Genomic DNA, 26,165 nt, shown 5'->3' on the forward strand with positions numbered 1-26,165 from the left:
AGTCACAGGCTTGAGTAGGGGAGGCGGGGCAGGAGGCCAGGTAGAGGCTTGGGCTCCTCTGACCCATGGAGCCAGAACAGCACTGGAGGAGGCAGCAGGCCCAGGGAGTTGGGGCCAGATGCAATCTTCTGGACCCCATGGCTCCCGGGGTACCTCCAGAGGCTGGGGAGCTGACATCACCCTGCCCCTACTGTACCCTGTGGGCTGTGTTTGACCCATGGCTTATTTAAATCTTCATGGTAATTTTTTTGTCCGCCTTTCCTGGAAAGGCCTTGGTCTGTAAAATGGGAGTGTGTCAAGTGGGATGGGGAAGTTGAGATACCTTTTCAGATGCATGAGGGCATGGGTCTGTGTGGTTCTCTCTGGCTGGCTGCTGGCAAGGTCTAGTGTGGTTTTGCTGGCCTGATCTGGCTCTGCTTAAGGGTGTAGGTCACACATCTGAACCCAGGCGAGGCCTTGCCCCAGACTCCTTCCCTCTTCCAGGCTGTGGGTCTGAGAATAGAGGGCCATGTGACCAACTGTCCATCCTGTCCACTCACAAAGATCCCTGTGCAGCAAGCACCCTTGACTTACCTATTCTCATGTGTTTTTATAAGACCCTGAGAGGTGGCCCCAAATTATCCCCGTGTTCCGGAGAAGGAAGCTGAGATACAAATGGGTTAAAACAATCCCAGGGTGGTACCAGTGTGAGGGAGACCTGCTCAGGATGTGGCTCAGGTGGATTGTGGGGCAGGATGGTCTGCAGTGGACTCATGAATGGGTGGTTCCTGCTGGACATCCGGCAATGAGCCTCGGGTAAGCGTCTGTCTATCAGGGTGTTGGGTAGGCAAGGGCTGCCTAATCTGGAACTCTCCATGTCCACTGCTCAGGTGAGACCTTCAGGGGCAGGGACCTGCCCAGTTACACAATGACTTGGTGACAGCAGTGTTCCCTCCCCTTCCCTAGGCCCCACCTGGCCTTGGAAACAGGAGGCTCCAAGATCCAGCAGACCTCACTCCCTGAGGCTCTGTCATGTCCCCCTCCTCTGTGGTGTCCAGAAGTCCCCATGTTCAGAGCAGCTACATCAAGGGCTGGCTCTTCACAATGAAAAGTAGCCTCACTGCAGGCTTCTCCAAGCTGCTGAGCTCCTTCAGCACATCCACAATGCAGTCCTCTCTCCTCCCTGCCACCCCACAGTGCATGAGGAGCACCTGGGCCACTGGGTCTGGACTTCAAAGGGGAATCGCAGGCACTTGCTGGCTCCTTGCTGTGGGTCCTCCTCTAGTGAAAATTGGGGTGTGAGTGGATGGCTGCCCCTGGTGCCCCCGGGTGGCTGGGGCGGGGCTGTGCCAGCTCTGGGCGGGCCCTCCTGACACCTCTGTCCTCTCTCTGCACGCAGGATGCAGCACTGGGCCCGGCGTCTGGAGCAGGAGGTCGACGGCGTGATGCGGATTTTTGGAGGTGTCCAGCAGCTCCGTGAGGTGAGCCTGGTGCCATTTGCTGTCTCTTCAGGGACCCTCTTCCAAGGGAAGGGGGAAAGCTTCCGAAATAAGGAGTGAGAAAGATTTGGTTTAATGGAGGTCCTGGTGTGGTGAGACCTGATGGGCCCATGGGGGCAGGTGGGGACATGACTGGATGGGCAGCGCTCCTCTGGGGCCTGGCCTGCTCTTCCTGAGGCAATGATCGGAGCCACCACCTGGCTTGGACGATGACCCTGTTGCTGAAAGGGATTTGGAGCTTTTTGGGCTTTCGGGAGGGAGAGGTCTGTGTCTGAGGCACACCTAGTGTGGGAGCCCAGGCCCAGGAGGGGTCAGTGGACACAGGGGTGAACAGGAGCTGAAGGAATCCAGGAAACAATGGGATGGCCGGTCCGCACCAGCCTGAAAGCAGTGCTTGAGGCGCTGTAGCAGGAGACAGTGGAAATCCCATGCCTGGCGGGATGAGGGATCAAGGTGCGGGAGGGGTGATTGATTAGGCACCAGCCACCACATTCATCCTGGGAGATTATGTTAATGTTTGAAATAGTGATGTGAAGAGCAGGCCATCCGTCACCCCTGGAAGCTGCAAAATGTGCTGCTGTCAGGCCCCGGGCTCCTGAGCCATTGCTCTCTATGTGGAGATGCAGAGGCTGGGAGGGCTGAGCTCTTGGAGTGATGGAGCTGCGACTCCCAGGGTACGTGTGGTCTTTGAGGATCTTGTTGTCAGGGGCTTGGGCCAGGAGGTACTGACCAGAACTGAGCAGGGGATTAAATGGGGGTCTCCCACTGAGAGTTGCCTGGGAACCGCAGAGTAAGCTGACCTACTGTTGCTGGTCCAGTCAGGAGTCCAGGTCCAGGGTTTGGGGATTATATATCCACTGTGTTCCTGTTGTCCCTGCTGGTCAGGGCCAAGGTCAGCAGATGTAACCTCGGTGGAGTAGGGACCATGGGGCTTGTCCTCAATCCCTTCCTCACACTTAGCTTATAGCTGGTGCCCAGGAAGTGGGGGTGGCAGCTAGTGTGTTGACATTGGGCGTGGACGTAGGACCTCTGGCCCAGGCTGGGGCTGGTCAGGGGTGGCTAAGGACGTGGCAATGCCATGGGGAGGGAGAGTCCAGGTCTGGAGGTCTGTGTCCTCCCTGCCAGTGACCCAGCGACACTAAACACCCCTTTCCTGGTTGCTGGGCTTGGATCTCAGCAGCCTCCATCACACTCTCTTCCTGTGAACTCTCAATGACTCAGCCACACTTGGAGGCCGGCAGAGCTTTCCAGAGAAAGTGCTGTAGGAAAAGCTGTTCCGGAACAGGAGTCAATTTAGGCTCAGGAATAGCACCCAGCACTAACCAGGCTCCAAGTAGCCACTGCCAAGGATAGCTGTGTGGGCTAATGAAGGGATGATAGCTCCCTGATGTGTGCATCCAGCACCTTTCCAAGTTTCATATCGGGACATAAACTATACCCCACATCAGGAGTTAACTGTACTCCTCTAGTCAATAATCCTTCATGACTCAAACCTTTAGCTTGAGGTTGTTGTTTATTTTATACTTACGGGCAACTCAGGCTCTGAATATCTGGCAATGAGAAAATAATGTTCATATGTCATGCCTAAGGTCTGCCTGGACCAGTGACCTTGCTAGATTGTGAGAACCAGAGATGGAATCCCAGCTCAGCATACCATCATGTGCCCCTGGGTGAGCGCTGGATCCTCTCTGATCCTCATTCTTGACCCGTGACACGGCTGGGAAGTCTGACTGGAGGATGAAGTGGTGAAAACAGCAATGAACAGGGTGATACAGATACACCCCTTTTTTGGAAATCAAATTTGAGTTTCCCTCATTGATCATTTTCACTCCCAGGGATCATTTCCCTTCCTTTCTGATAGGACTTGAGACATTCCAGACACTTTCATCAGTGAGCATGTCTCCCCCACCCTCTCCCGCCCAGCAGTCACCAAGGTGGTCATGCTGCTGGCTTGTAGCAGAGCTGGGGCATGGACCCAGTGCTCCTGACTCCTGTTCCAAAGTGCAGGTCCGGCTCTGGCTCCACTTCCCTTCGTGGTAGGGTGGACAAGATGAGCCTGGGGCAATAGGGAGCTGGGCCAGAGCGGGGCCATGCTCAGCATGGCAGGCAGGCAGGCAGAGAAGTGCTGACCCAGCGTCCCCGGCTCCTCCTGGCACTCTGGTGGAGTGCCTCTGCCTGCCGATGGCTGCCAGCTCTCCAGTGGCTCTCTGTCCTGCTCTAGTTTTCCTCGTCTGCTTCTTCAGCCTCTTACTTCTTTTTTTTTTTTTTTTTTTTTTTTTGAGACGGAGTCTCGCTCTGTCACCCAGGCTGGAGTGCAGTGGCGCGATCTCGGCTCACTGCAAGCTCCGCCTCCCGGGCTTACGCCATTCTCCTGCCTCAGCCTCCCGAGTAGCTGGGACCACAGGCGCCCGCCACCTCGCCCGGCTAGTTTTTTGTATTTTTTAGTAGAGACGGGGTTTCACCGTGTTCGCCAGGATGGTCTCGATCTCCTGACCTCGTGATCCGCCCGTCTCGGCCTCCCAAAGTGCTGGGATTACAGGCTTGAGCCACCGCGCCCGGCCTCAGCCTCTTACTTCTGACAGCTCTGGGGCTGTTTCTTGGCACAGGGCACTCTGTTGAGGTGGGTGTGGGAGTTGGGGGTTGAGGCATAGAGTTCTAGAGGAAGAGGGCAACCCTGTGGGAGCAGGAGGAGCCAACCGGTTGGCTCCCTAGCGCTCCACAACTCACCCCTGACCCCGACTGAGCCACCATTGCTCTCCAAATGCACACGAAGACAGTCCGTGTGCCCAGCCCATGCCTGGCTCTGATAGGTCAGGAGGATGCTTGGAGCAAAGCCCTGACCCAGCTATGATACTGCTGCAGACCCTGGCACCAGCTTTGCCAAGCTGACAGCCTCGGCCGCCACTGGGGCTGCTCCTCCTCAGCCCTCCTTGAGCTGATTCTGAGTTGCCCCCAAACAGCTGGGGTGATCTGGCATCCGGGCCCCTTGGCCTTCTTCCCCTCAAAGGCTGCCCAGACTGCGTGCCCCCATCCTAGAGGCTGACCCACCCCCAGTAGCTTGGAGCCACGAGGGCTGGCAGCTGCCAGAGTGCAGAAACTGCAGACAGTAGCGTTTGGGAATGTTTTCCTTGCCTTGGCACTTTCCTTCTCCTGACCTCACCATAAACCCCATGGCGGCATGGCTGGGTACAGACTGGCCCATTTGCAGGTTGAAACTGTGGCATACTTCTGTGGCATGGTGGGCACTCCCTGTGAGAACCCCATCTCATTTCCTCATCTAACATCACAGCTAGGGCATAGCTGGAGCTCTCCTTGTGGCCTGGTGCTCACGTGTTGTCCGCACCCCCACGCTTGGCCAGACACCCTGAGTCGCATCCTCTTGGGTTCCCCAGCCCAACTCCCCCCGCCTGTGGCCCACTCTTGCCCTGAATAGGCCGTGAAAGTATAGACCCTACTGTGATCTCCCCCTGCAGAGCCCCTAGGGCCTGAGCAAGGTCTCTGGAGCCTCTTTTCCACTCTCCCCCTTCAGCACCATATTGTCCCATCCTGCGGGGAAAACAGAGAGCATATGCATGGGCTCTGAGCTCATTTACATAATGAGGTTGATCAGGATGAATAATTCATCAGTTGCCTGGGGGTGCATGGGGAATGGGGGTGGGGAGGATGTGGAGCTGGGACAGGTCTCCCCTCTCTGAAGCCCAGGTCACTCTGATAGGTACAGCCAGGAACCTGCCCTCTTCTGGCTAGGTATCTGGGGTCCAGGGGGAGCAATGCTGGGAACCTGGTGGGAAAGCAAAGCAGGAGAGATTATAGTCAGACATGTTGAAGAATCAGTTGGCTCCTGAGGCATGCCAGCCTGGGATGCATTCCTGACCTCAGAGAGACACCTTCCTTGGAGGATCTCTACAGAAGGAGAGAAGCTCCTCTGCCTGGGGTTAGGGCTAAGGCTAGAGCTGCCTGGCCAGGGCTGGGCTAGGAGCAGGAACCCAGGACAGCCATGTTTGGAGGCCACAGGCTACCCTTTGGGAAGACTCAAGCCAATTCTGGACCCGTGGAAGCCTTTCCCAGTCCTCATCAACCACTCATAGCTTGCCTGCCAGTCAGGGCAGGAATGGTGTACAGCGTGACCCATGTCCTGCCTGCCTCAATCCCAGGATGGCCTTACCCCAGCTATATGCTGCTAGTTATTCCTGTGATCCTATCATACAAATGGGGAAACCGACACCCTGGCTGCTGTCTCCACCAGCCAGTCTCATAGTGGATCCTTGACAGGCCAGTCCTGAGTGGTGGCAGGGGAGCTGTCTAGCAGAGGAGCTACCTGGGGCCACCACTCCCCCGGACTGCTGAGCCTGCATTCATAGAGAATGGGACCCCAGGACTTGGAAATCCCCAACCTGAGTCTTTTGTTCCCCTCCCCACTTCTGTGCTTCTCTGGACAGTCATGGTGATTCAGGTCAATGGTGTCTGTGTGTCTCCACTTCTTGTGGGTGGCCAGGAATGGCATTTTCCAACAGTGACAGCAGCACAGCCTTACTCCAGCTACTCCATCTTGTCTGCCCCCGCCATCTCTGTACCCCGTCTGCTCAGCACTTCCCAGTAATGTGTAATTAATATTTGTGGAGTGCCACATCTGGAGCTGGCTCCCGGCATGGACCAAAATCTGGCCATGTCCAGGGCCCCTTTCCCGAGGGGCTCAGGTAGGTGGGACAGGGTCCCTCTGCAGGTGCCTTTGAGACAGGCCTCCCCCTGTCCCCTTCCACCCTCCTCCTCGGCTGGCACCACCAACTTCTGAAACACATGCACACTCACACACTGATTCTGGGGGTGCTGACTGAGGCTGCACTCTGTTCCCATCTAGGGAGGGTACACCCTGGGCGGGTGCCCTCTGAACATCTGGGCATCCCAAGTGGGGTTAGCAGTGCCCACAAGTGCCAGGGAACCTCAGAACCTTAGAGGGGCTGGAGCAGAAGAGGAAGAAGGAAGCTGGTGGGGAGGGGCGCCCAGAGGGCCAGGCAGGAGGAGCACAAGAAGCTGTTCCCCCTAGACCCCACAGAAGGTCCTTTCACCAGAGCACTGTGGTTAACATGTGCCCCCTGGAGACAGGCATGCAGCTACTTGGCCAGGTCCCCCAATGGCACAGGCTGTCACACTGACGCACCGAGAGTCAGGTGAGGGGTGGCCAGCATGGCACAGCCCCTCTGCAGGGCTCCTGCAGCCTCGGAGCCAGCATCTCCGGGCTCTGCATTTGCTCATCACGCAGCCTCCACCCCTCTACCCAGCCACCTCCTGGTGAGGCCCAGCGGCGCCCTCGTCTCCTGGTGTAGATGATGGGGATGTGGGGCGCATCAGGGTGGGGGGTGATGGGGAAGCGCGAGTGTGAAATATGCCGCTGGATAGGGATTGCTGTCACTTGCCTCCCTAAAAACGCACATATATTATTCTTTAATGGAAAGTTAATTGTCTTATTATTCCCTCCATATGGTCCTCTTGCTTGGCACCCAGTGGGGATGCGTGGGGCTAAAGGGGGGGCTCCTGGGAGGGTGTCTGAGACGTGGTGAGGCCGCTGCTCGAGCGTAATTGGGTAGAGAGAGGCAGATGCACAGGAACCTGACCAAAGCCCTGCCTAGACCCCCTCTGTGTCCCCCCAACCCAGCCTGCTCTCTACCTCTTTCTTTCCCAGGCCCTGACCTGGGGGCAGCCTCTTCTGGTACCCCTCTTCCCCGCCCACTGTAAAGTGTGGGAATGTTCTCTCCTGAGCACTGTGTGGGGAGACACAGGATTGGATGGGGAGTGGCTGTTGCCATCCTGACCTCCCCGCTGCCTCCTCCCCCCATATACACACACACTCTGTTGTTGCTGGCAGGAGAAAATTCCATTTTTGAGAAGCTTTTCTAAAACCATTTCATCCATGGCAGGCATCTGGCCTGGGCCAGCTGACTGGCTTAGGTCTCCCATATCCTTCCACATACCCTCATCAGAGAGGGGCTGTGTGGGCAGGGGAACTGTCCTGGGATGCCTGCCCCAGGGACCCTGGGTCATGTTGGCCACCCCTTCTGTGGCACCAGCCACCTGGAGCCTCCCCCACCCCAGTGGCTCCCCCAGGCTGCTGAGGCTGGGCCAGGTATGGGTCCCCTTCTCAGTCCCTTGTTCCCTGCCAGGCTTCCTTTCTTCCTGCCCCCTGGAATGAGGGTATTGTGTCAGAACAGCCTAGAGAAGGTAGAGATGCAGTGACTGGAAGGCCCCAGAGAGGCCTGGCTGCATGTGGGCCCCTGGCTCCTACAGTCCTGGCAGGGCAGGGCTGGGGCAGGGAACCCTGCTCTGAGGCTTCTGGGATTCTGAGCAGCCTCAGCAGGGAGTTGCCCCCCAGGTTTCTGTGGAGGCCATGGGTGCAGAGGGGCAGGTCTGTGGGGGCAGCATCTCTGGGTCGGATCAGCTGGTGGTGCAGTCATGGAGAGGGGCCTCCAGCTTCCAGCTTGTGCCAACAGGTCACAGAGGGTATTTCCAAGATCAGTTCCCAGGGGATGGGAACAGCTTGGAGTGGGAGAGAAGTGGCAGGAAAAGCTGTACCTTCTGAAGGTAGAACCTGCCTGTGGTCCCACAGCTGAGGCCAAGCTGGATTTGGATTTGTTTTTTTTTGTTTTTTTTTTTTTTTGAGACGGAGTCTCACTCTGTCGCCCAGGCTGGAGTGCAGTGGCCGGATCTCAGCTCACTGCAAGCTCCGCCTCCCGCGTTCACGCCATTCTCCTGCCTCAGCCTCCCGAGTAGCTGGGACTACAGGCGCCCGCCGCCTCGCCCGGCTAGTTTTTTGTATTTTTTAGTAGAGACGGGGTTTCACCGTGTCAGCCAGGATGGTCTTGATCTCCTGACCTCGTGATCCGCCCGTCTCGGCCTCCCAAAGTGCTGGGATTACAGGCTCGAGCCACCGCGCCCGGCTGGATTTGGATTTGAACCTAGGGCCTGTACCAGGGGCAGCAGCTGGATGGTGGGAGGTGGTGAAAGGATGAAGCAGACAGGAAGGGCAGCCACTGTGGGACCTGAGACATGTTGTCCTGCCTCTCTGAGCCTTGGTTCCCTCACCTGGGAAATGGGGATCCAAGCAGTACTGTCTCACGGGGTACCTGAAGATCTCAGGGGAGCAGGAGCAAGGAATGGCTGCAGATAGCCCTGCATAAGTGTGGGGTGCCTTTGCCTCACCCCCACCCCCACAACCACTGTCAACTTCCTGCCCTTCCAGAGGTTGATCACAGTTTAGAAAAGTTCACGTGCTCAAGGTGTCCTTTCTGCTTGGTTCAGCCCAGGGGTTTAGAAACTGGTCCCCTCATCTCTGCTGATCATGACACCTTTTAGGGACATCTCCCTAAGAGAGGCACAAAGGCCACCAAGCTGGAGCAGAGCTTGAAAAAACAGGGCCTGTGGACCAGGGAAGGGTAGGTGATTTCTTTGGCCGGAAATCCAGGGAGCTAGCTGCAGAGACGCTGTTGGGGAGGAGATGGGTGGAGGCAAAAGGAAGGGCCCCTTTACCCTGGAAAACTGTGAGTCAGTTTCTACAATCAGTCAACAAGTTGACACCTTGTTTCTCAGGCCCCATGGGCTTAAAGAAGGGGATGGACAGCTGGGTGTGGTGGCTCATGCCTGTAATCCCAGCACTTTGGGAGGCTGAGACGGGCAGGTGACTTGAGGCCAGGAGTTCGAGACCAGCCTGGCCAACATAGCAAAACCGCATCTCTACTAAAAATAGAAAAACTAGCTAGGCATGGTGGTGCATGCCTGTAATCCCAGATACTTGGGATGCTGAGACAGGAAAATTGCTTGAACCTGGGAGGTGGAGGTTGCAGTGAGCTGAGATCACTCTACTGCACTCCACCCTGGGCAGCAGAGTAAGATTCTGTCTCAAAAAAAAAAAAATTAAAAAAAAGAAAAAGAGAGAGAAGCGGATGGAATGGAGTAGGGGGTCATACAAAGCCACCCAACTCTGACCTGTGCCTAGATGTTGGCGTTGGGAATGGGGAAGTTAGTGGATAAGAAAATAGAGTGGCTGAGGCCAGAGATGAGGATTGGGGGTTCTTGAGGGTGGAATCTCTCAGGATCTCTGGAAGTTTCTCTGTCTGGGTTCTCTGTCCCTCAGTTTAAGGAGGAGACAATCTCAGTGGCCATGAGCAGAACCTCCCTAGGCAGACAGCACTGCTCTGCCTGGAAGATTTTAGTCGCTAACCTTTGGCTTTGCTGCAGGGCCCTTCCCTGAAGTGAGGGCTGCTCAATCCTTCCATCTTGGGGATCAGCAAAGTTTGTCTGTGAAACTTTTCTAAAGCCCTGCGCACACACAGACACACACACACACGCATGCGCGCACACACACACACAGTATTCTGATGAACTTGCTGGTTCTCTTCAGAGGTCCCTAGGGAGGCTGGCCTTATAGCAGGACAGCGGAGGGTCAGTTCGAACTCAGCCCTTGCATCTATCTTTTTTTTTTTTTTTTTTTTTTTTGAGATGGAGTCTCATTCTGTCATCCAGGCTGGAGTGCAGTGACGCGATCTCGGCTCACTGCAAGCTCTGCTCCTGGGTTCACGCCATTCTTCTGCCTCAGCCTCCTGAGTAGCTGGGACTACAGGCGCCCGCCACCACGCCTGGCTAATTTTTTGTATTTTTAGTAGAGATGGGGTTCCACTGTGCTGCCAGGATGGTCTCAGTTTCCTGACCTCGTGATCCACCCACCTCGGCCTTCCAAAGTGCTGGGATTATAGGCGTGAGCCATTGCGTGGCCAGCCCTTGCATCTTGTTGAAGAGTAGACAGGGTCTGCTGTCACCCCAACTGGACTCTGCATCCGTCTCTGAAAAGGGACAGGGCTGCCATGTCCAGAGCCGGAGGCTGGTCTGCATGTTCGAGGGTGGGAGATGGGGTTTGGAGACAGAGGGCTGAATGGGTTTCATGCTCAGCCCCCCCAGGGACAGTTGACCCAATCTGCATTCCTCCCCCAGCCTTCACTCCCTTCCATTGCTGGATCAGTGGCAGCCATGGGGACACTTGCCTCAGATTCGTGAAGCCCCAAGCACTTGGCGGAGGCAGAGAAGTAATTGGTTCTGACAAACCACAGCCAGCCCCAGGGGCGGCAGGAGCAGCATTCCCCACAACCAGACAGGAGATGGAGGCTCAGCATGACCTCCCTCCACCTTCTCTTGAGTGTGGCTGCCCTCACCTTGTAAGTGGAGATTTTATGTTTGGAGAAAGTTACGGAGCCATAAACCTTTTCTCTTTCTTATATCTGTCTCCTTGGGACCCGACAGTTCTGAACAGAAGCTGGCCTGCTCCTTGGAGGTGGGGAGAGACTGAGGCAAGGGTTGGCTCCTGAGCAGACCCCCTCCTTGTCTGTCTTTGGGTTCTCCTGAAGCAGGGAACCAAGTGACTGACCATCGGAGCTTGAGGACCTGATCTCAGTATGCAAGGGTGTGCTGTCTGGATGGAGAGGCAGGCTATGCACACACACAGGTGGGCAGGTGTGGACACTTGCCTGCAGGGTATGTCCATAGGTGTCCACAAGGCTGACACAGATGAGGTGCCCAGCTAGTAACTATTCAGTAGATGCAGAAGCAAAGCAGTAGGCCTCTGAGGACTGAAAAGGAACAGATCCGGGCTCTGATTCTGTCCCATTTGGCCTTGGGAACCATCCACCCCCATGGAGAAACTGAGATTAGTGCATCAGGGTTGACTGAGCCTTGATGCCAGATGCCCTAGGAGATGTGGCAGGCATGGGGCATCTGCCAGGACTCAGCCCCACATAGATGATCCCTGGATTACCCTTTATAAGGGTATGGAGGGCCCAGCAGCAGTGGAGAGGAGCTAGATGTGAGAGTGTGCTGGCTACCCAGACACTGGTCTGGAGCCAGGGAGGCTGGCCATTCCTAGAGTGACTTGAAGGCTTGGCCCAGGTGTGTGGCGCCAGGCCGGGGTAGCAAGGAGCCTTTCTCACGCCTTTGGGTGTCCTCCCCTTCACTCTCACTAGACCACTCAGCTTCTTCAAGTCCACTTGCCACTCTCCTCACTCCCCTCACCCCTTTACAGGCCTCTCCCCAGCTTTAAACCCAGCCCACAGCTCCCCTCCTCCAGGAATCCCTCCAGATCAATGCTGAGGCCAATGGTGTCTGATACTCGCTGCTGCCTTCAGCTTTTGCATCTTTCAGGTACAGACAGAAGATGGGAGTTGCCAGGAATCTCTGGCAGGCCCAATCCAGTGTTCCCATCATATGGGGTACAGAGACCATGGCCAGAAGGCAGAGTGACGCCCAGGCTCTCCGGGAGTCCACCTGAATGCAGGCGGTCAGACTGGGAAGGCAGCTAGTCCTGGTGATTCTTGGTCCTGTGATCCACTGTAGACACAGTTTCTGACCTGCTGAGGCTCGTGTGAGATGGAACATGGGCTGATTATGGTGCATGAGAGATGCGTGGTGCTGCATGGGGAATGTGAGCACACATGCCTGCACATGGAGAAGAGAACAAGTGAACCTGTGTGTGTCAGTGCTGTAAGTAACATGTGAGCGTTTGTGTGTCCATAGATGGGAGTGGTCATAGAAGGTGAGCATGTGCGTGTGTGTGCACAAATGCGCGGTTCTGAGTGCTGCCTGTGGAAGTATGAGCAGACACACATTAGGGTAGGGTGAGACTGTAAGGAGGCAAGTGTGGAGAGCTGTCACCCGAGCAGGCGAGAACTACTTAGCTGATTAATTAGCAAAGCTGAGAAATCTCAGTTGTGGGGGAGGAGCACACACACATACACGTGCACGCACACACACACACACACTTCCCACATGCATGGTGAGCATCCCCCCACTCACTCTACCTGACACTGCTCAGCAGCCCTGCATGGGGGCAGGCTGCCAGGTGGTTGGGGGTGCACCCTGGGATGGGGCTGGACCAAACATGCCTACTGTGGAGATCACAGGCCTTGTGCAGGGCAGTTCTCTTCCCTAATCCAGTGCCCACAGAGGCTGATGGTGATTCCACCGAAGACCTTGTCCCCATTTCACAGATGAGAGAGCTGTGGCTGGTAAGGAGCAAGGAGCCAGAGCCTCGTTTCTAGGTCCGGGGCCTCCTGGGGAAGTGGGGCATCCTCCAGAGTTTGCAGGCATGGTCAGATGATTCTCCAGTACACTTTGATCCACTGAAGAGTTACCTTCCAAAGGCAGAGGGACCTGTCTTGGTTCCTTTGGGCTTAGAGGAGAGCTAATGTCCACCAGGGAGCTTTCTACAGTACAAGACAAGCCACTCCCACTTACAACCCCTAGATGCTTGTCACAATCCAGTTTCTTCTGCGTGCCTTGCAGGCAGGCCAGGGAGGCCTCATCCCCCAGAAGCCTTCTTAACACCTCCCTTCACCTGACCCTAGAAAGTGAGGGTCCCCCATGCTCCCCAGCTCCCATAGCCCCGTGCACCTCCCCATCAGCATGAATTGCTGTGATTGCAGCTGCCCCTGTTTCATGTTCATCATTTGAGCACAGCTCCTGGGACACTGATAGGATCTGTTGAACTTGTACCTGAGTCTTAAAGAGTCTGGGTTTGATGCTGACTCCTGGCAGGCAGGCCTGCTGCCCTTCAAAGACCCCTGGCCCTGCCACTGCACCACATCATCATGCAGGGAGACCCGGAAGCTGGGTCAAGTGGCAGCCACTTGCCTCTTGATCAGGTGCTGACAGAGGAGCCTTCATTATGCTCCATCTACCGGTGTGGGATAAATTGGTGTACAGTGAATTTTTCCTTTTAAAGAGGGACTTTCACACCGGGGAAAACTTTTGAAAAGAACATTTATATAAAAAGCAATTACCGTGCCAGTAATTTGTATGTATTCTACCCCTTCCATCGCTGCCTTTATGATCGAACGTGGCCACCTCCTGGGCAGCTGCAGCCTGGCTCCCAGCCTCCCGACTACAGCGTCCTGCCTGCTGGAGTGGCCTCCTTCTCCGGAAAGGATCAGGATGCAGGGCCTAGGCCCAGCAGGGGTATGGACTCCAGGAGTACAGCTGGGTGAAACAGGTGCTTTGGAAATTTCCTCCCGTGTGCATCTCTGTCCTGAGGTTGCTCCAGCCCCAGTCCCAGGGCTGGCACATCTTTTCTGGGCCCTTCTTGGCAGCAGGCAAGCACTTAAAGGCACCTGCTTTCCTGCAGCCTCACAGCCCAGTTTGCTAGAGGAGGAGGCAGTGGTGTGGGAGCAGGTATTTTCCCTCCAAGGAGCCACTAACGGGCACCCTGCTTCCCCAGCCATTATTGCTCTCACACTCGATGCATTACGTAAATTGTCTCCGTTGCTAAGTGGTAGAGGAGCCACTCAGGGGAAACGAGGGAGCAGGTCTGAAGCCTTCTGGGGGGAAAGCAAGAGACTAGGCCCTGAAAACTCATCCTCTGCATCAAGAAGGGTCTGGCCGCCTCTCCTCTTAGACTAGGACCCTTGAAGCTGGCGTACCATCTCCCCCTCAGACCACAGATTTTATGTGAGCTACAGCTTCACCGCCACAGCAGACAGGGGTTCCCAGGAGGCTGGATAGGTTCCCTCATTGAACAGGGCCACCGGATTGAGGCTTTGCTTCCCACTCAGACCAGCTCCTGGGGTAGGACACATGCCCCTGTGTTGCCCAGGAAGGTCTGCGTCTCCCACCTGCATGACTTTCAGCAGCGACTGGGCACTGGGGCCCTCCAGGATTGTGCGCACTCACTTACAGCCTTAGAAACTCTTGGCAAACTAGAGAAGGTCATGTCTACTCCTGAGCTAGTTGACCTGCCTCCTCCACAGATCCTGGAGTGCCCCAATAATCTTGGGTCACTTCTGAAGTGAGTACTCAGTGAACGTGGGATGTAGAAAGGTGAATATTTGGGGCAACCCCACATCCTGGGGTGCCAACAGGTTCTTGGGTTGCTGGGGGGCCTTCAGTCTCAATGAGCCATGGCCTGGGCCTGGTCAAGGCCTGGGTGATGGAGGGAGTTCTCCCAGGGTACTCACCTGGCCTGCCGTCCTGCCTTTTGAGGAGCTCCCATACTCCCTCTGCATGATCTGCAGAGGCAACCGAGCCCACCCAGGGGGTCTGGATTCAGCATCTCCTCTTCTGAGGAGCCAGGTGCGCTGGGCTTCCTCCAAACTGTGTTGGACTCCTCTCAGCTGAGCTTGCCCTTGGCATGAGGCCTGCAGTGCAGGCTCACACGAGGGTCCTTCCTCCCTGGGATTCAGGGACTCTCTCAACGCCCGGCCCTCATTCTCCTGCTGGGACACAAGGAGGCCACTGAGTTGAGGGCTTACTGGTTAGTGCATTTCCTGAAAGTTACACAAAGAGTTGGGGATTCCAGGGAGGGTGTGAGAGGTGGCAAAGGCATTTGCAGCCCACTCAGCCCCATTTCTCAGACAGCCCTCCTCTAACTCCTGTCCCTTCCCAGGCAGGGCTGTCTGTGGATCAGGGTGAAATGGCACAGCTTTAAACAGAGGTGTGTACAAAGACAGTGCTTCCGTGGCTGCATAGACTCTGGGGAAGACCAGCCTGGACAACATGGCAGCACCTATCTCTACAAAACATACAAAAATCAGCTGGGCGTGGTGGAGTATACTTGTGGTCCCAGCCACTTGGGAGGCTGAAGTGGAAGGATTGCTTGAGCCTGGGAGGTCGAGGCTGCATTGACCTGTGATCGTGCCTCTGCACGCCAGCCTGAGTGACAGAATGAGACCTTGTCCCCCCAAAAAAAAAGAGAAAGATATTTGGAGCTTCTTCCTTACCACCTGGCACTGTCCCCCACTGTCCCCTAAGATGGATGGCGTTATCTCTCAGACCCCTGTGGCTGCTGTGCCTCAAGTTGCTTTGTGATTACTGCCAACTTTTGGGAGTGTTGGGGTAGGACCCCTGACCAGGGATCACCAATGCCAATTCAGTGTTTCAGTCTAAGTAGCCTGGTCTGTGTACTCAGTTGATCAGGGAATTTGAAACCTCGAACTGTCTTCATTGCAATGAGAGTAAACAGAAGTAGTGATGTCGCCTGCTGCCCTTTGACGGCCTCTGTCCTGAGGCCAGAGGCTGGAGTCAAAGCAGTCAGTTCCCTGTCCCTGACTCCTCTGCCTACATTCTTCTCTCTCTATCCTTCTATTCTTCCCCTCCCAGCCTCCCTCTCTCTCTTTTTTTTTTTTCTTTTTCTTATATTTCTAGATGGATTTTTAAATTTAGGGTTTTCAAATCAGTGTTACACAGGCGCCTGGTGTAAAGTCATAGTTTTACCAGACAAGTTGTGTTAGGAGCACAGCAGCCCCGTCCTCTCCATTTCCAACTCCCCAGAGGCTGTCACTTTCTAATCTCTGAGCTCCATATCTCTAAATGACATACTTATGTCGCTACTTCTTGATTGTTCCGTTTTAGGCATTATCCGTGGGCATCCTGCTGCAGGAGAGGAGGGCTTTGCGCCCCTCCCCCAGCCCATCCCTTGCCCTTTCGTGCATAACATGATATGGTGAGGCTCACTGTTGACATTGCCCTGGCCTGGCAAATGCTATTCAGAACTGCGCCTTGTGGAACACTTTTGGGTACAATTTTTTAGTTGTTTCCTACAGGTAAAAACTGTCTCAATTTTGTTAGTTTTATTATTATTATTATTATTATTTTGAGACAGTCTTGCTCTGTCACCCAGGCTGGAGTGCAGTGGCACCATCTCAGCTCACTGCAGCCTCCACCTCCCTGGTTCAAGCGATTCTCCTGCCTCAGCCTCCCCGTAGCTGGGATTACAGGCACGCACCACCACATCTGCCTAGTTTTTGTATTTTTAGTAGAGATGAGGTTTCGCCATGTTGGCCAGGCTGACCTCAAACTCCTGACTTCAAGTGATCCACCTCCCCTGCCTCGGTCTCCCAAAGTGCTGGGATTACATATGTGGGCCACTGTGCCCGGCTATTGTTAGTTTATTTGCTTAGTCTTCTGTGAACCTTTACTCACTCTGCCCCCAACTCCCCACCACTTTATCTGACCTGGCTCTCATACACCTGGGCTTCTGTTAAATTAAATTCACCTTCCAAGAGAGTCCTGCCCAGAGCCTCCCACCTTGCTCCAGGGAAGATTGCTCTCCCAGCCTGCGGCACTGATGTGTCCCTGGGATTTCCTTTCCCCCTCTTGGGGTTGGAGTCCCCTCTTTCATGGATCCCGTAGCTTCCTCTTCCTTAGACTTCTCCCTCATTTTGGTAGAGAACATTTTCTTTCTTTTCTTTTTTCTTTTTTTTTTTTGAGACTCCCCAGGCTGGAGTACAGTGGTGTGATCTCGGCTCACTGCAACCTCCGCCTCCCAGATTCAAGTGATACTCCTGCCTCAGACTCCTGAGTAGCTGGAATTACAGATGTGCGCCGCCACGCCCAGCTCATTTTTGTATTTTTAGTAGAGATGAGGTTTCACCACATTGACCAGGCTAGTCTTAAACTCCCGACCTCAAGTGATCCACCTACCTGCCTCTGCCTCCCAAAGTGTTGGGATTACAGGTGTGAGCCACCACGCCCAGCTGAGAACATTTTCAGTTGGCTTCCTGAGGACAGGTACAGGGGAGCCAGACTTTGGAGACTGTCATGTCTCAGAAAGCCTTCGTTCTCCCCCACGCTCAATAGAGATTTCAGGTGGGTTGGAAGTCCAGGGTGGAAACCATTTGCCCCAGATTTTCTAAGGCAGCACTCCATTACTTCCAGCTTCTTAAGTTGCTATGGAGAGGTCTCCAGTCATTCAGATTCCCGATCCATTGTACATGACCTGGTTTTTATCAGAAACTTGTAAATTTTCTCCCTTTGTCCCGCGTTCAGAAATTCCACACTGATCTACCTTTGCGCAGTTTTTCATTTCTTACCGCTCAGTGCACACTTTCAAACTACTTGTGTCCCTCAGTTCTGGGACATTTTCTTGAATGGTTTCTTTGACTGTTTCCTCCCTTCTCATTTCTCTGTTCTTTCTAGAAACCTTAACTCAGGCCCTGTTCTTTTTTATTTTTCTTTTCTCTCCACTATTCCATCTCTGTGTCTTTCTGTGAGATTTCTCCATTTGATCTTCCAATCTTCTCATCAAATTTTACATTTAACCATTGCATTTTAAATTCCCAGGATGTCTTTTTGACCTTTTTTTTTTTTTTTTTTTTTTGTTTGTTTTTAGATGGAGTCTCGCTCTGTCGCCCAGGCTGGAGTGCAGTGGCATGATCTTGGCTCACTGCAAACTCCGCCTCCTGGATTCACACCATTTTCCTGCCTCAGCCTCCCAAATAGCTGGGACTACAGGTGCCTGCTACCACGCCCAGCTAATTTTTTGTGTTTTTAGTAGAGATGATGTTTCACCATGTTAGCCAGGATGGTCTTGATCTCCTGTCCTTGTGATCTGCCTGCCTTGGCCTCCCAAAGTGCTGGGATTACAGGCGTGAGCCACTGAGCCTGGCTGGACCTTTTTAAGAATAATATCTTGTTCTTGTTTCATTCTTGCCACAATGTCTGTTAGTTGTCTGAGGACGGTATAATTTTATAGATTAAAAAAAACTTTTTATTTTGAAATAATTTTGGATTTACAGAAAAAAACAACAAAAAAGAACAATTTTAGATTTACAGAGAAGATGCAAAAATAGTACAGAAATTCCCTAACCCTTTGCCCAGTTTCCTCTAAGTTATCGTCTTGCATAACCATGGTATAAATATCAAAACTAAGACATCAACATTGGCACAATATTGTAAACCAAACTGAAGACCTTATTTGGATTTTACCAGTTTTTGCACTAATGTCCTTTTGTGGTTCCAGGAACCAGTCTGCATTTAGTTCTGTCTCCCTAGTCTCTTTTATTTTTTTTTAATTTTAAAAAACAGGCTTAATTCACTTTTCATGTATTTATGTATTTATTTAGTATTTAAAAACTCCATGTTGTAGTCAGAGATGGAGCCTGCAGGGGTATCGGGGGTTGACTCTGGATCAGGTGAGGCAGACAGGATGGGACAGCTCCTGGTGCTGAAGAGGAGGAAGGGTGGAAGCAGTGCCTGTGGGCCAGGGGATCTCTGGTGGGAGCAGACTGCAGGGTGAGAAGGGAGAACCCCCAGGAACCAATGGAATGGTTGGGAGGCACTGCCTGCCTCTCGTATTCCTTCCTCAGATGTCTGCTGACCCCTCCCCAGGAGGCAGCCGGTGAGCTGGTAGGGTGCAGCAGTGAGCAGTTCCCAGTCACCGGGGGTCAGAGGGCATGTTTTCTCCCCTGGACTCACTCACATCCCTGGGTCCTGGTATAAGTGTACCATCAGGTTCATGTTCCTGGCTGGAGTTCTGAGGGGCTTGAAGCTTTTCTCAGTTTGTACCTTGGACCCTTGGCTCCAGGTGCTGGGGGCCTCAGGGCCCTGCTGAGGGATAGTTTTTAGACTGCTGGGCTTCGGACTCCCAGATCATCTTCCTGTGTCCCTGTAGTTCCAAGGGCTGAAGAGTTGGGGAGCAGGGCACCATGGGGTGGCAGGAGTGCCCTGGGCTGATGCGTCCCCATCACGAGTCAGGTGGGAGGGTTGGGAAGACCCTGTCCCCAGGCCCAGCAGATTAGTAGTGAGCATTTGAAGAGAGAAAATGGACCAACCTGTGCTTCATCTATGGACAGCAATGACACCCTAGCCTTGTGACTGTGGCCTGAGTGAGGGAGGCAACTGCCTCCACTCCCCATGGCCCAGGCAGAAGCAGCAGGCCCCACAATCTCCTCAGGGTGATCCTGACCTTTCCCCACCACCCGTGTGCATACCTGGGCTCCCTTTTATCAAATATCCTTCTGCTAATCTCATCTCTCTGTGTGACTTCCCTGTAATTAGCTCACTTTGCAAAATATGATGTCTGTCATAGTTCCCCCTCCATGTTTTTCTTTTCCCAGGAAAGGGTAAAGAGGGAATGGGATGAAGAAAGATTTCTGGACGTGGGGCCACCTCACAGGTCAGCTCTGGCCCCCTCCCCTGCACACAGGGCCCCACATACACTAACATGCCCTAGCTCAGCTCCAGAGCCTGGAGAGTTGATGGAGGTCAGTGGGCTGGACCAGAAACCAGGGGAAGGGATGGCACAGGCCTGACTGAGCAAGTTCCCCAGAAAAGGTTCTCCCAGTCTTCTAGCTGGGGTTTCAGGACCTAGCCTTTGGGGTTCCCCAGCATTAACCCATTGCTGCTAGAAGTGAGCCTGCCAGGGCCTGGTAAGTCAATCACCATAGTCTGTCTGCTCCAGCTTCCAAAATGTTGTTCCTAGTATCTCCTGCATATTTCCTTTGTTTCTGTGGGTTTTGCCATTTTGAATAGTCCTTAACAGTTGTGTCAGGGAGTTTGGGGAAAGAAAGTTCGCCAGGCACCATTGCTTTCACTTCTCTTGTAGCAGCTGAGTCCTTACTGTTTGGTTAAGTGAAATCTATGCTGGGCCCGGGACAGTGAATTGATGAACAGGAGGTCCTTTGGCTAAGTGGATAGGCAAGCCCGGGCTGGTCTCTTACCACCCTCTCACTACCCCTGACCCTCCACATGAGCCCAGAGACTCCCTGTCTACTGCCTAGGACTCCAGGGAACACAGTTTGAGAACTGCTGCTCTGTACATGGGAGTGTGTTGGGCACAGGGCTTGGCTTGGAGTTAGCAAGCAGGGAGTCTTTGGGATTGGGGGAAGGTGCATAGAGGCAGCTCAGCTAGCCTCACAGGGACACTTGAGCAGCTGGTTCTCTCCCCGTGGCCAGGTGCCCCTCATCCCGAGTCTCAGTTCCCCGTCTGCACGGTGGGAAGCCCTGGCAGGTCTGGCTTACACAGCCAGCGGTGGGGAAGGGCTTTGCTGATAAAGCAAGTTCTTTTTTTTTTTTTTTTTTTTTTTGAGACGGAGTCTCACTCTGTCGCCCAGGCTGGAGTGCAGTGGCCGGATCTCAGCTCACTGCAAGCTCCGCCTCCCAGGTTTACGCCATTCTCCTGCCTCAGCCTCCCGAGTAGCTGGGACTACAGGCGCCCACCACCTCGCCCGGCTAGTTTTTTGTATTTTTTAGTAGAGACGGGGTTTCACCGGGTTAGCCAGGATGGCCTCGATCTCCTGACCTCGTGATCCGCCCGTCTCGGCCTCCCAAAGTGCTGGGATTACATGATAAAGCAAGTTCTGCCTTGGCTGACAGTGGGCCAGCTATTCCCTGGATGGCTCTCCCACCCAGCACCTTCCCTGTGCTCATAATCTAGCAGGTAGGGTTACCTGGGGCACCCATGGCTGGGGGAGGGCGTTACCCTGAACCTGGCGGGTGGCTGAGGCTCATCCCCCTGGGGCAGCTCCCAAAGACAGCTGGTTCTGAGTGAGTCAGAGCAGGTCTCTGAGCCTCCCCAAGGCCATACCCTTACCCTTATTAGTCTGTCCACTTGGGCTGCCTTCCTCAGTCCCCATCATCACCTATTGAGATTGAGCTCATTCTCCTGAAGCTGAGGGAGTAGGAGAGTGGGACTGTGAGAACAGACAAAAAGAAGCGCCTCAGAAATCAGGTGACCTGGGTCTTGTTTCTTCATATATAAAAGGTGGAGGGAAGTCTCTGCCCTCAGCATCATTGCTGCAAGTGATGAAACTGAGCCTCAGGTGTGTTGAGGCAGTGGCAGAGGTATGTGGGGTTGTGGGGGCAAGAGCTGGACCTGGGGCCAAAGGCTGGAGCAGGAGGCAAGGACTGGACCTGGAGACACAGCCGGACCAGAGCACCTGGGGCCAGGGATGGACTGCGGAGCCAAAGCAGAGGTTTCCAGCAGCTGTGGGGAGACATTCGCCCCTGAGAGAGGGTGAGCAGGGTAGCACCTTCTAGACAGTTTTTGAAAAACTCAGAGCCCAGGTTATGGAGTGATATTTTGCAGGTAGCTGCTGGTTACAAGGAACGGTATTTAGCAGAAAAGGAAGCCTCAGTTCCAGCTTCCCTGATGGCATTTCGAGAGACTGTGTGAGCTGGATCACCCGCCAGAGCCTAGTCTATCATTTTTGTTTGTTCATTTGTTTGTTTTTGAGACAGAGTCTTACTCTGTCGCCCAGGCTGGAGTGCAGTGGTGCAATTTCTGCTCACTGCAACCTCCGCCTCCTGGGTTCAGGCAATTTTCATGCCTCTGTCTCCCGAGTAGCTGGGGTTACAGGCGCACGCCACCATGCCTGGCTAGTTTTTGTATTTTTGGTAGAGACGGGGTTTCACCATGTTGGCCAGGCTAGTCTCAAACTCCTGGCCTCAAATGATCTGCCCGCCTCGGCCTCCCAAAGTGCTGGGATTATAGGCATGAGCCACCGCACCTGGCTCCAGTTTATCATTTTATTTGCTGGCTTCATTCCACTAGTGAACTCTGAACGGACAGTACTGTCCTTGGGGGAGCCACAAGGAGTGTCATGAAGGGCGTGAAACTGGGCTCAGAATCTGGTTCCTGATCTGCTCTGCCTCCTCTGACCTTTCCAGGGGTGGCCTCGTGTGCATGACCTTCCCCTCCCTGTCTTTGAGTTTTCTCCTGTGAAACCAGGCGGTGGGACAGGACACTATCCGTGTTCCTAGTTCAGGCAGTTAGGCACGGAAGGAGGGCAGGTAGACAGACGCTGAGAATTAGGACTGAGTGAAAGGGCAGTGTGTGTGAGGGGCAGGCCTGGGAGGGCAGCAGGGTTCCTAGTGGGTCCTAAGCAGGGATCCCTGGGGGGAACGGTCGTTCTGACTACCTTGGCCAATCTCGGAAAATTGAGGCCCAGAGAAGATTGGGACAGACTCTCAAGGATCCAGACCCTATCCCAGGCCAGTGAGTGAAAATTGTGAAGTCACAATGTTCTGGCTGCAGTGGGCAAGACACATCTGTGTGATAGACCCACTCAGCTGTGAATGGAGCTGACTCCATCCTTGAAATGTGTGAGCCTCTCCCCTCCACCACTCTACCAGCCCTTGTCTCTTCTTGCCCTGGGCAGCTTTTGTGCCTTGGGAGCCAACCAGAACTCAGGCTAGGTGCTAACTGAAAGCTACCTACCTCGTTTCTGTAGAGGCTGAGCCCCTCCATTTGCACATAGCCCTTGTCTACTATTGCTAGCCTCAGGCAAATGACTCCACCTCTCTATGCCTCAATTTCTTCATCTGTAAAGGAGGGCTAACACTTCCTGTCTTGCCTCCCTTCTGGGTGTCACAAGGTTTAAAGGACACATGCTGAGCAGATGCAGGGCTGCAGACATGAGGAGTCCTGGACGATGGGCAATAGCTGCCCCCCTCGGGGGCTGTGGGGCGCTATCCTGGAACGGGTAGAAGTTGACGATGCGTAGCTGGGAACAGCTTGGATGGATGGGGGCAGAACGTGGAGAGGAATGGGGGGAGCATGTGGGCCCGAGTGTCTGTTTTGCTGATTGCTCCTTTTGCTTTCAAGGAGATTAAACTATTTTTAGTCTGCGCTACTGCTGGTGAGACGCCGGAGGAAGCCTTTCCATCGCCGAGATCTTCTGGAAGCTGCCAAGTGTGGTCTTCAGCTTGATTCTGGGAGCCTCCCAGAGCAGGCGGGAGGGGTGTCACCATCTGGGGGCTGTGGGGACAGGCTGGTGTGTGCTTGCTCCCTGAGGTCCTTGTTGCGCTGGCCTCCCTGAGCTGTGTGGCCCTGGCCTGCAGAGAACAGTAATCTGATGCACCCGATGTTTGTAACACTGTGTTTTAAAAAAGTAATTTATTTTCTAATTATTCCTTGTCTTGCATAACCGTGCATCGCCAAAGTGTCGCTATTTAAAATATTTATCTCTCCACGCCGCAGGAGCAGCTCTGGAGCGTGGAGGGAGAAGAAATAAAAGTTGCGTGCTGGTCGCAGGCATATTACTTTGACTCGTCCTGGCTGCTTTGACGTCTCCCTGTAAATACATTTATTTTTCATTAGGACGTTTCTGAGCTCGTGGCCCCCGGAGAGCGGAGTGATTATGCCGCTCATCTGTGAGAGCTGCAATGGAGAGGTGCTCAATGAGTGAGCGCCACCAAATGCCTCTCGTGCTTGTCCGCATGGGTGAGGGTCCGAGTGTGTGTGGCTGGCGGTGTGCGTGTGCAGGGGGCGTGCAGTGCTCAGCTGCATGTATACGAGGAGAGCATGTGGCCAGGGACTTTGGAGTGATGGGGAAACCAAGGCCCAGAGATGGCCTGCTTTGGAGTGGAATCAGCCTCACTGGCAGTGGCAGTGAGCAGCAGGCTTGTGACCTGTTCTATCCCTAGGGCCGAAGCCTTTCTTTTCAGCTGGGAAGACTTTTGGGATTGGGTGCCTGGAAATGCTGGGTGGCTTCAAGGGGGATGCCATCCAGAGCCTGAAGCAGAGGGCCTACCAGTGCAGCAGGCAGTGTTCCCAGCACGCAGGACAGTACGAGAGCTGGCCCTTCCCCTTCTCTGCCTCTCCACAGGCTGTGGGCTTGAGCCGTGCTGCAGAGGCTGGCCAGGCAGCACCCCTCCTCCAGCCACCCTGTGGAGCAGGGACTGGACTTGGCTCCTCCTTCACTAACAGGCTCTTTTCCAATCAAAAAAAAATTTTTTTTTAGCTCACCGAGTATAAGAGAGAGTTTTATGCTGAATTTTAAAATACCTTATTTTTTCCAGTCTCTAAACTGCTAATCTCCCGGGCTGAGGGATTCTGGGACAAAGGCGAGGCCTCGAAGTGGAAATCTGTAAAATTAGCTTCAGCGGTATTAGTGTTTGCAGTTGGAGATTGAAAAATTGCCTTCCCAGGGCCTGATTGGAGGCTCCGCTCTCCTCAGGGGAGAAGCAAGGACTTGGCAGAGAGAGATGCTGGAGGCCAGGTTGGGGGTGGCTGGGGGGCTGTTGTGGGGGCCCCTCCAGGGGCCTGTGAGTGGGTCAGGGAGGGTGCACGTCCTCTGCTCAAGTCTCCCCTATCAATGCCCAGCTTCTCCGGCACTCTGCGTACACAGCAGGTGCCAAGCAAATGCTGTGGAGTCCGGCTGGGTCCCTTCCCCTTCTTTTCCTGAGGCCTCCTGGACTCGGTTCCCAGCCCCCTTTCCAGTGCTCAGACACAAGAGGGCGGGGGAGGCTTCCGGAGCCTGGCTGAGGGGCAGCTCTGGTGCCTGTGGGTGCGCCCGTGTGGCCCATCAGGCCTCTTGTGTGCTTGATTGCCTGTGATTGGCTGCAGCTGAATTCAGCAAAAGCTATTATTTGCCCTTGATGAGCCAATCAGATGGCCTCATTGGCCATTCAGAGCAGGCACCGGAACCAGGGGGGAGATGGGGCTCCGCGAGGCGGGGGTAGGGCAGAACAGATGCAGGACCCGGACCTGGTTGTGTCCACCCGACCTTCACATAGATCACACCTCCCTTTCCTGACCTACCACTCCAAACAGGGGCTCCCCTACACATTAGCCTACCTCCCAGCCTTGGCTCTCACTGTTCCCTCTTCCTGCAGTGGTTTGCCTTGCGCATCTACCTGTCTGAAGCCCTCAAGACCTCCTCCATGGAGTCCATTCCCATCTCGCCAAGCTCCCAGAGCCTTCACCTGCCCCTCTCTCTTCCTTTGCCAGGAGTTACAGAAGTCATGAGAATGGTGGTCAGGAAGATTCAGACAGATGGGGTGCAAGTCCTGAGCAGCCCCTTCCCAGTTCTAGGATGTAGTTCCCCTCGAAAGTTTCTTTATCTGTAGTGGAGAAGGGCCTAATAATCACGCCTCCCTGAAAGGGGTGAGGCCTGAGTGCAGGGATTGGGGGTGTGAAGGGCAGGGTTGGGGACCCGGAAGTCCAGCCACCCCCATGACAGGGTTTTCTTGAACTTCTGTAGGTTGGTCCAGGATTTGGCATTGGTGGGTGCACATGGGCCTGGGCCATCACAAATGGTTGTGTCCTATTCAGGGAACATTTGGATGCACAGGGACCAAAGCAGGTGACCTGCTATAGGCTGTGTGGTGTGTGTGCACTACAGATGGAGAGGCTGCTAGGACTCGGGAGGTGGCACAGATGAGCTCACCAGGGAATTTAGGGAAGGCTCCCTGGAGGAAGCAGGGAGCTGAGGGGTGAGCATTTCTGGGGAAGCATGGACAAAGGCTGAGCAGTGGGAACAACTCTGGCAGGCAGCGGGGAAGAAAGGAGAGGCTGGTGTTAGGATCTCAGTGATGTGGAGATGGGCTTATGAGCTTGTTCTGGACCCAGTGAGAGAACTGAGCCTTCTGTCTGAGGTCATAGTCCTGGGAAAAGACTCTGAGACTCTAAGATTTGCACACAGGAGGCCTCTGCATCATCTTCAAAGAGGAAATCCTAGCTTTTAGCAGGGATGAGGAGCCACTTCTGCAGGCTCAGAGAGTTTAGCGGGGGTCAAGGTTCTTGAGTGCGGTGATTCAGATGTTCCCATCCTCCAACCCAGGGCCCCACTCCTTTGCTGTCAGGGTCTTGGCCTGGCCTTGGTGTAACCAGCATGCTGGGATTGAAACTACAACCCCCTGAGGACCTTTGACTCTTGCAATAAAGTCCTGTGCTTTTCTGTCGCTGGCTGCAGATGAGAATTGTCTTATATCCTACCAAGGGGGCTTCTGATGTTCACATTTCACCTTAAATTTGTTTTGAATCTTGCTCAGTCTTTCCTTGTCTTTCTCCAAAGCATTGATAGCCCCCAGCCACAGCCATCCCATTCCATAGTTCTTATAATTACACTTCCCTGAGCCTCTCTGACACCTGAGATATTGCACCCATTCACAGGTATCCCAAGCTGGTTCACAGTGAGCAGTTGCATCCATCATATG

General features: G+C 54.2%; 1 protein-coding gene across 1 annotated transcript in view; it reads left to right on the forward strand.

Moving 5' to 3' along the window:
- Positions 1-26,165, forward strand: part of LOC101003565 (voltage-dependent calcium channel subunit alpha-2/delta-2) — a 129,443-nt gene that overhangs the window by 24,995 nt on the left and 78,283 nt on the right. The window contains exon 2 of the mRNA XM_031663323.1: positions 1,379-1,460. Coding sequence (XP_031519183.1) covers positions 1,379-1,460 — 82 coding nt within the window. The remainder of the gene's footprint in view (positions 1-1,378; positions 1,461-26,165) is intronic.

Source organism: Papio anubis, chromosome 2, assembly GCF_008728515.1.
Source record: "Papio anubis isolate 15944 chromosome 2, Panubis1.0, whole genome shotgun sequence".
NCBI lineage: Eukaryota > Metazoa > Chordata > Mammalia > Primates > Cercopithecidae > Papio > Papio anubis.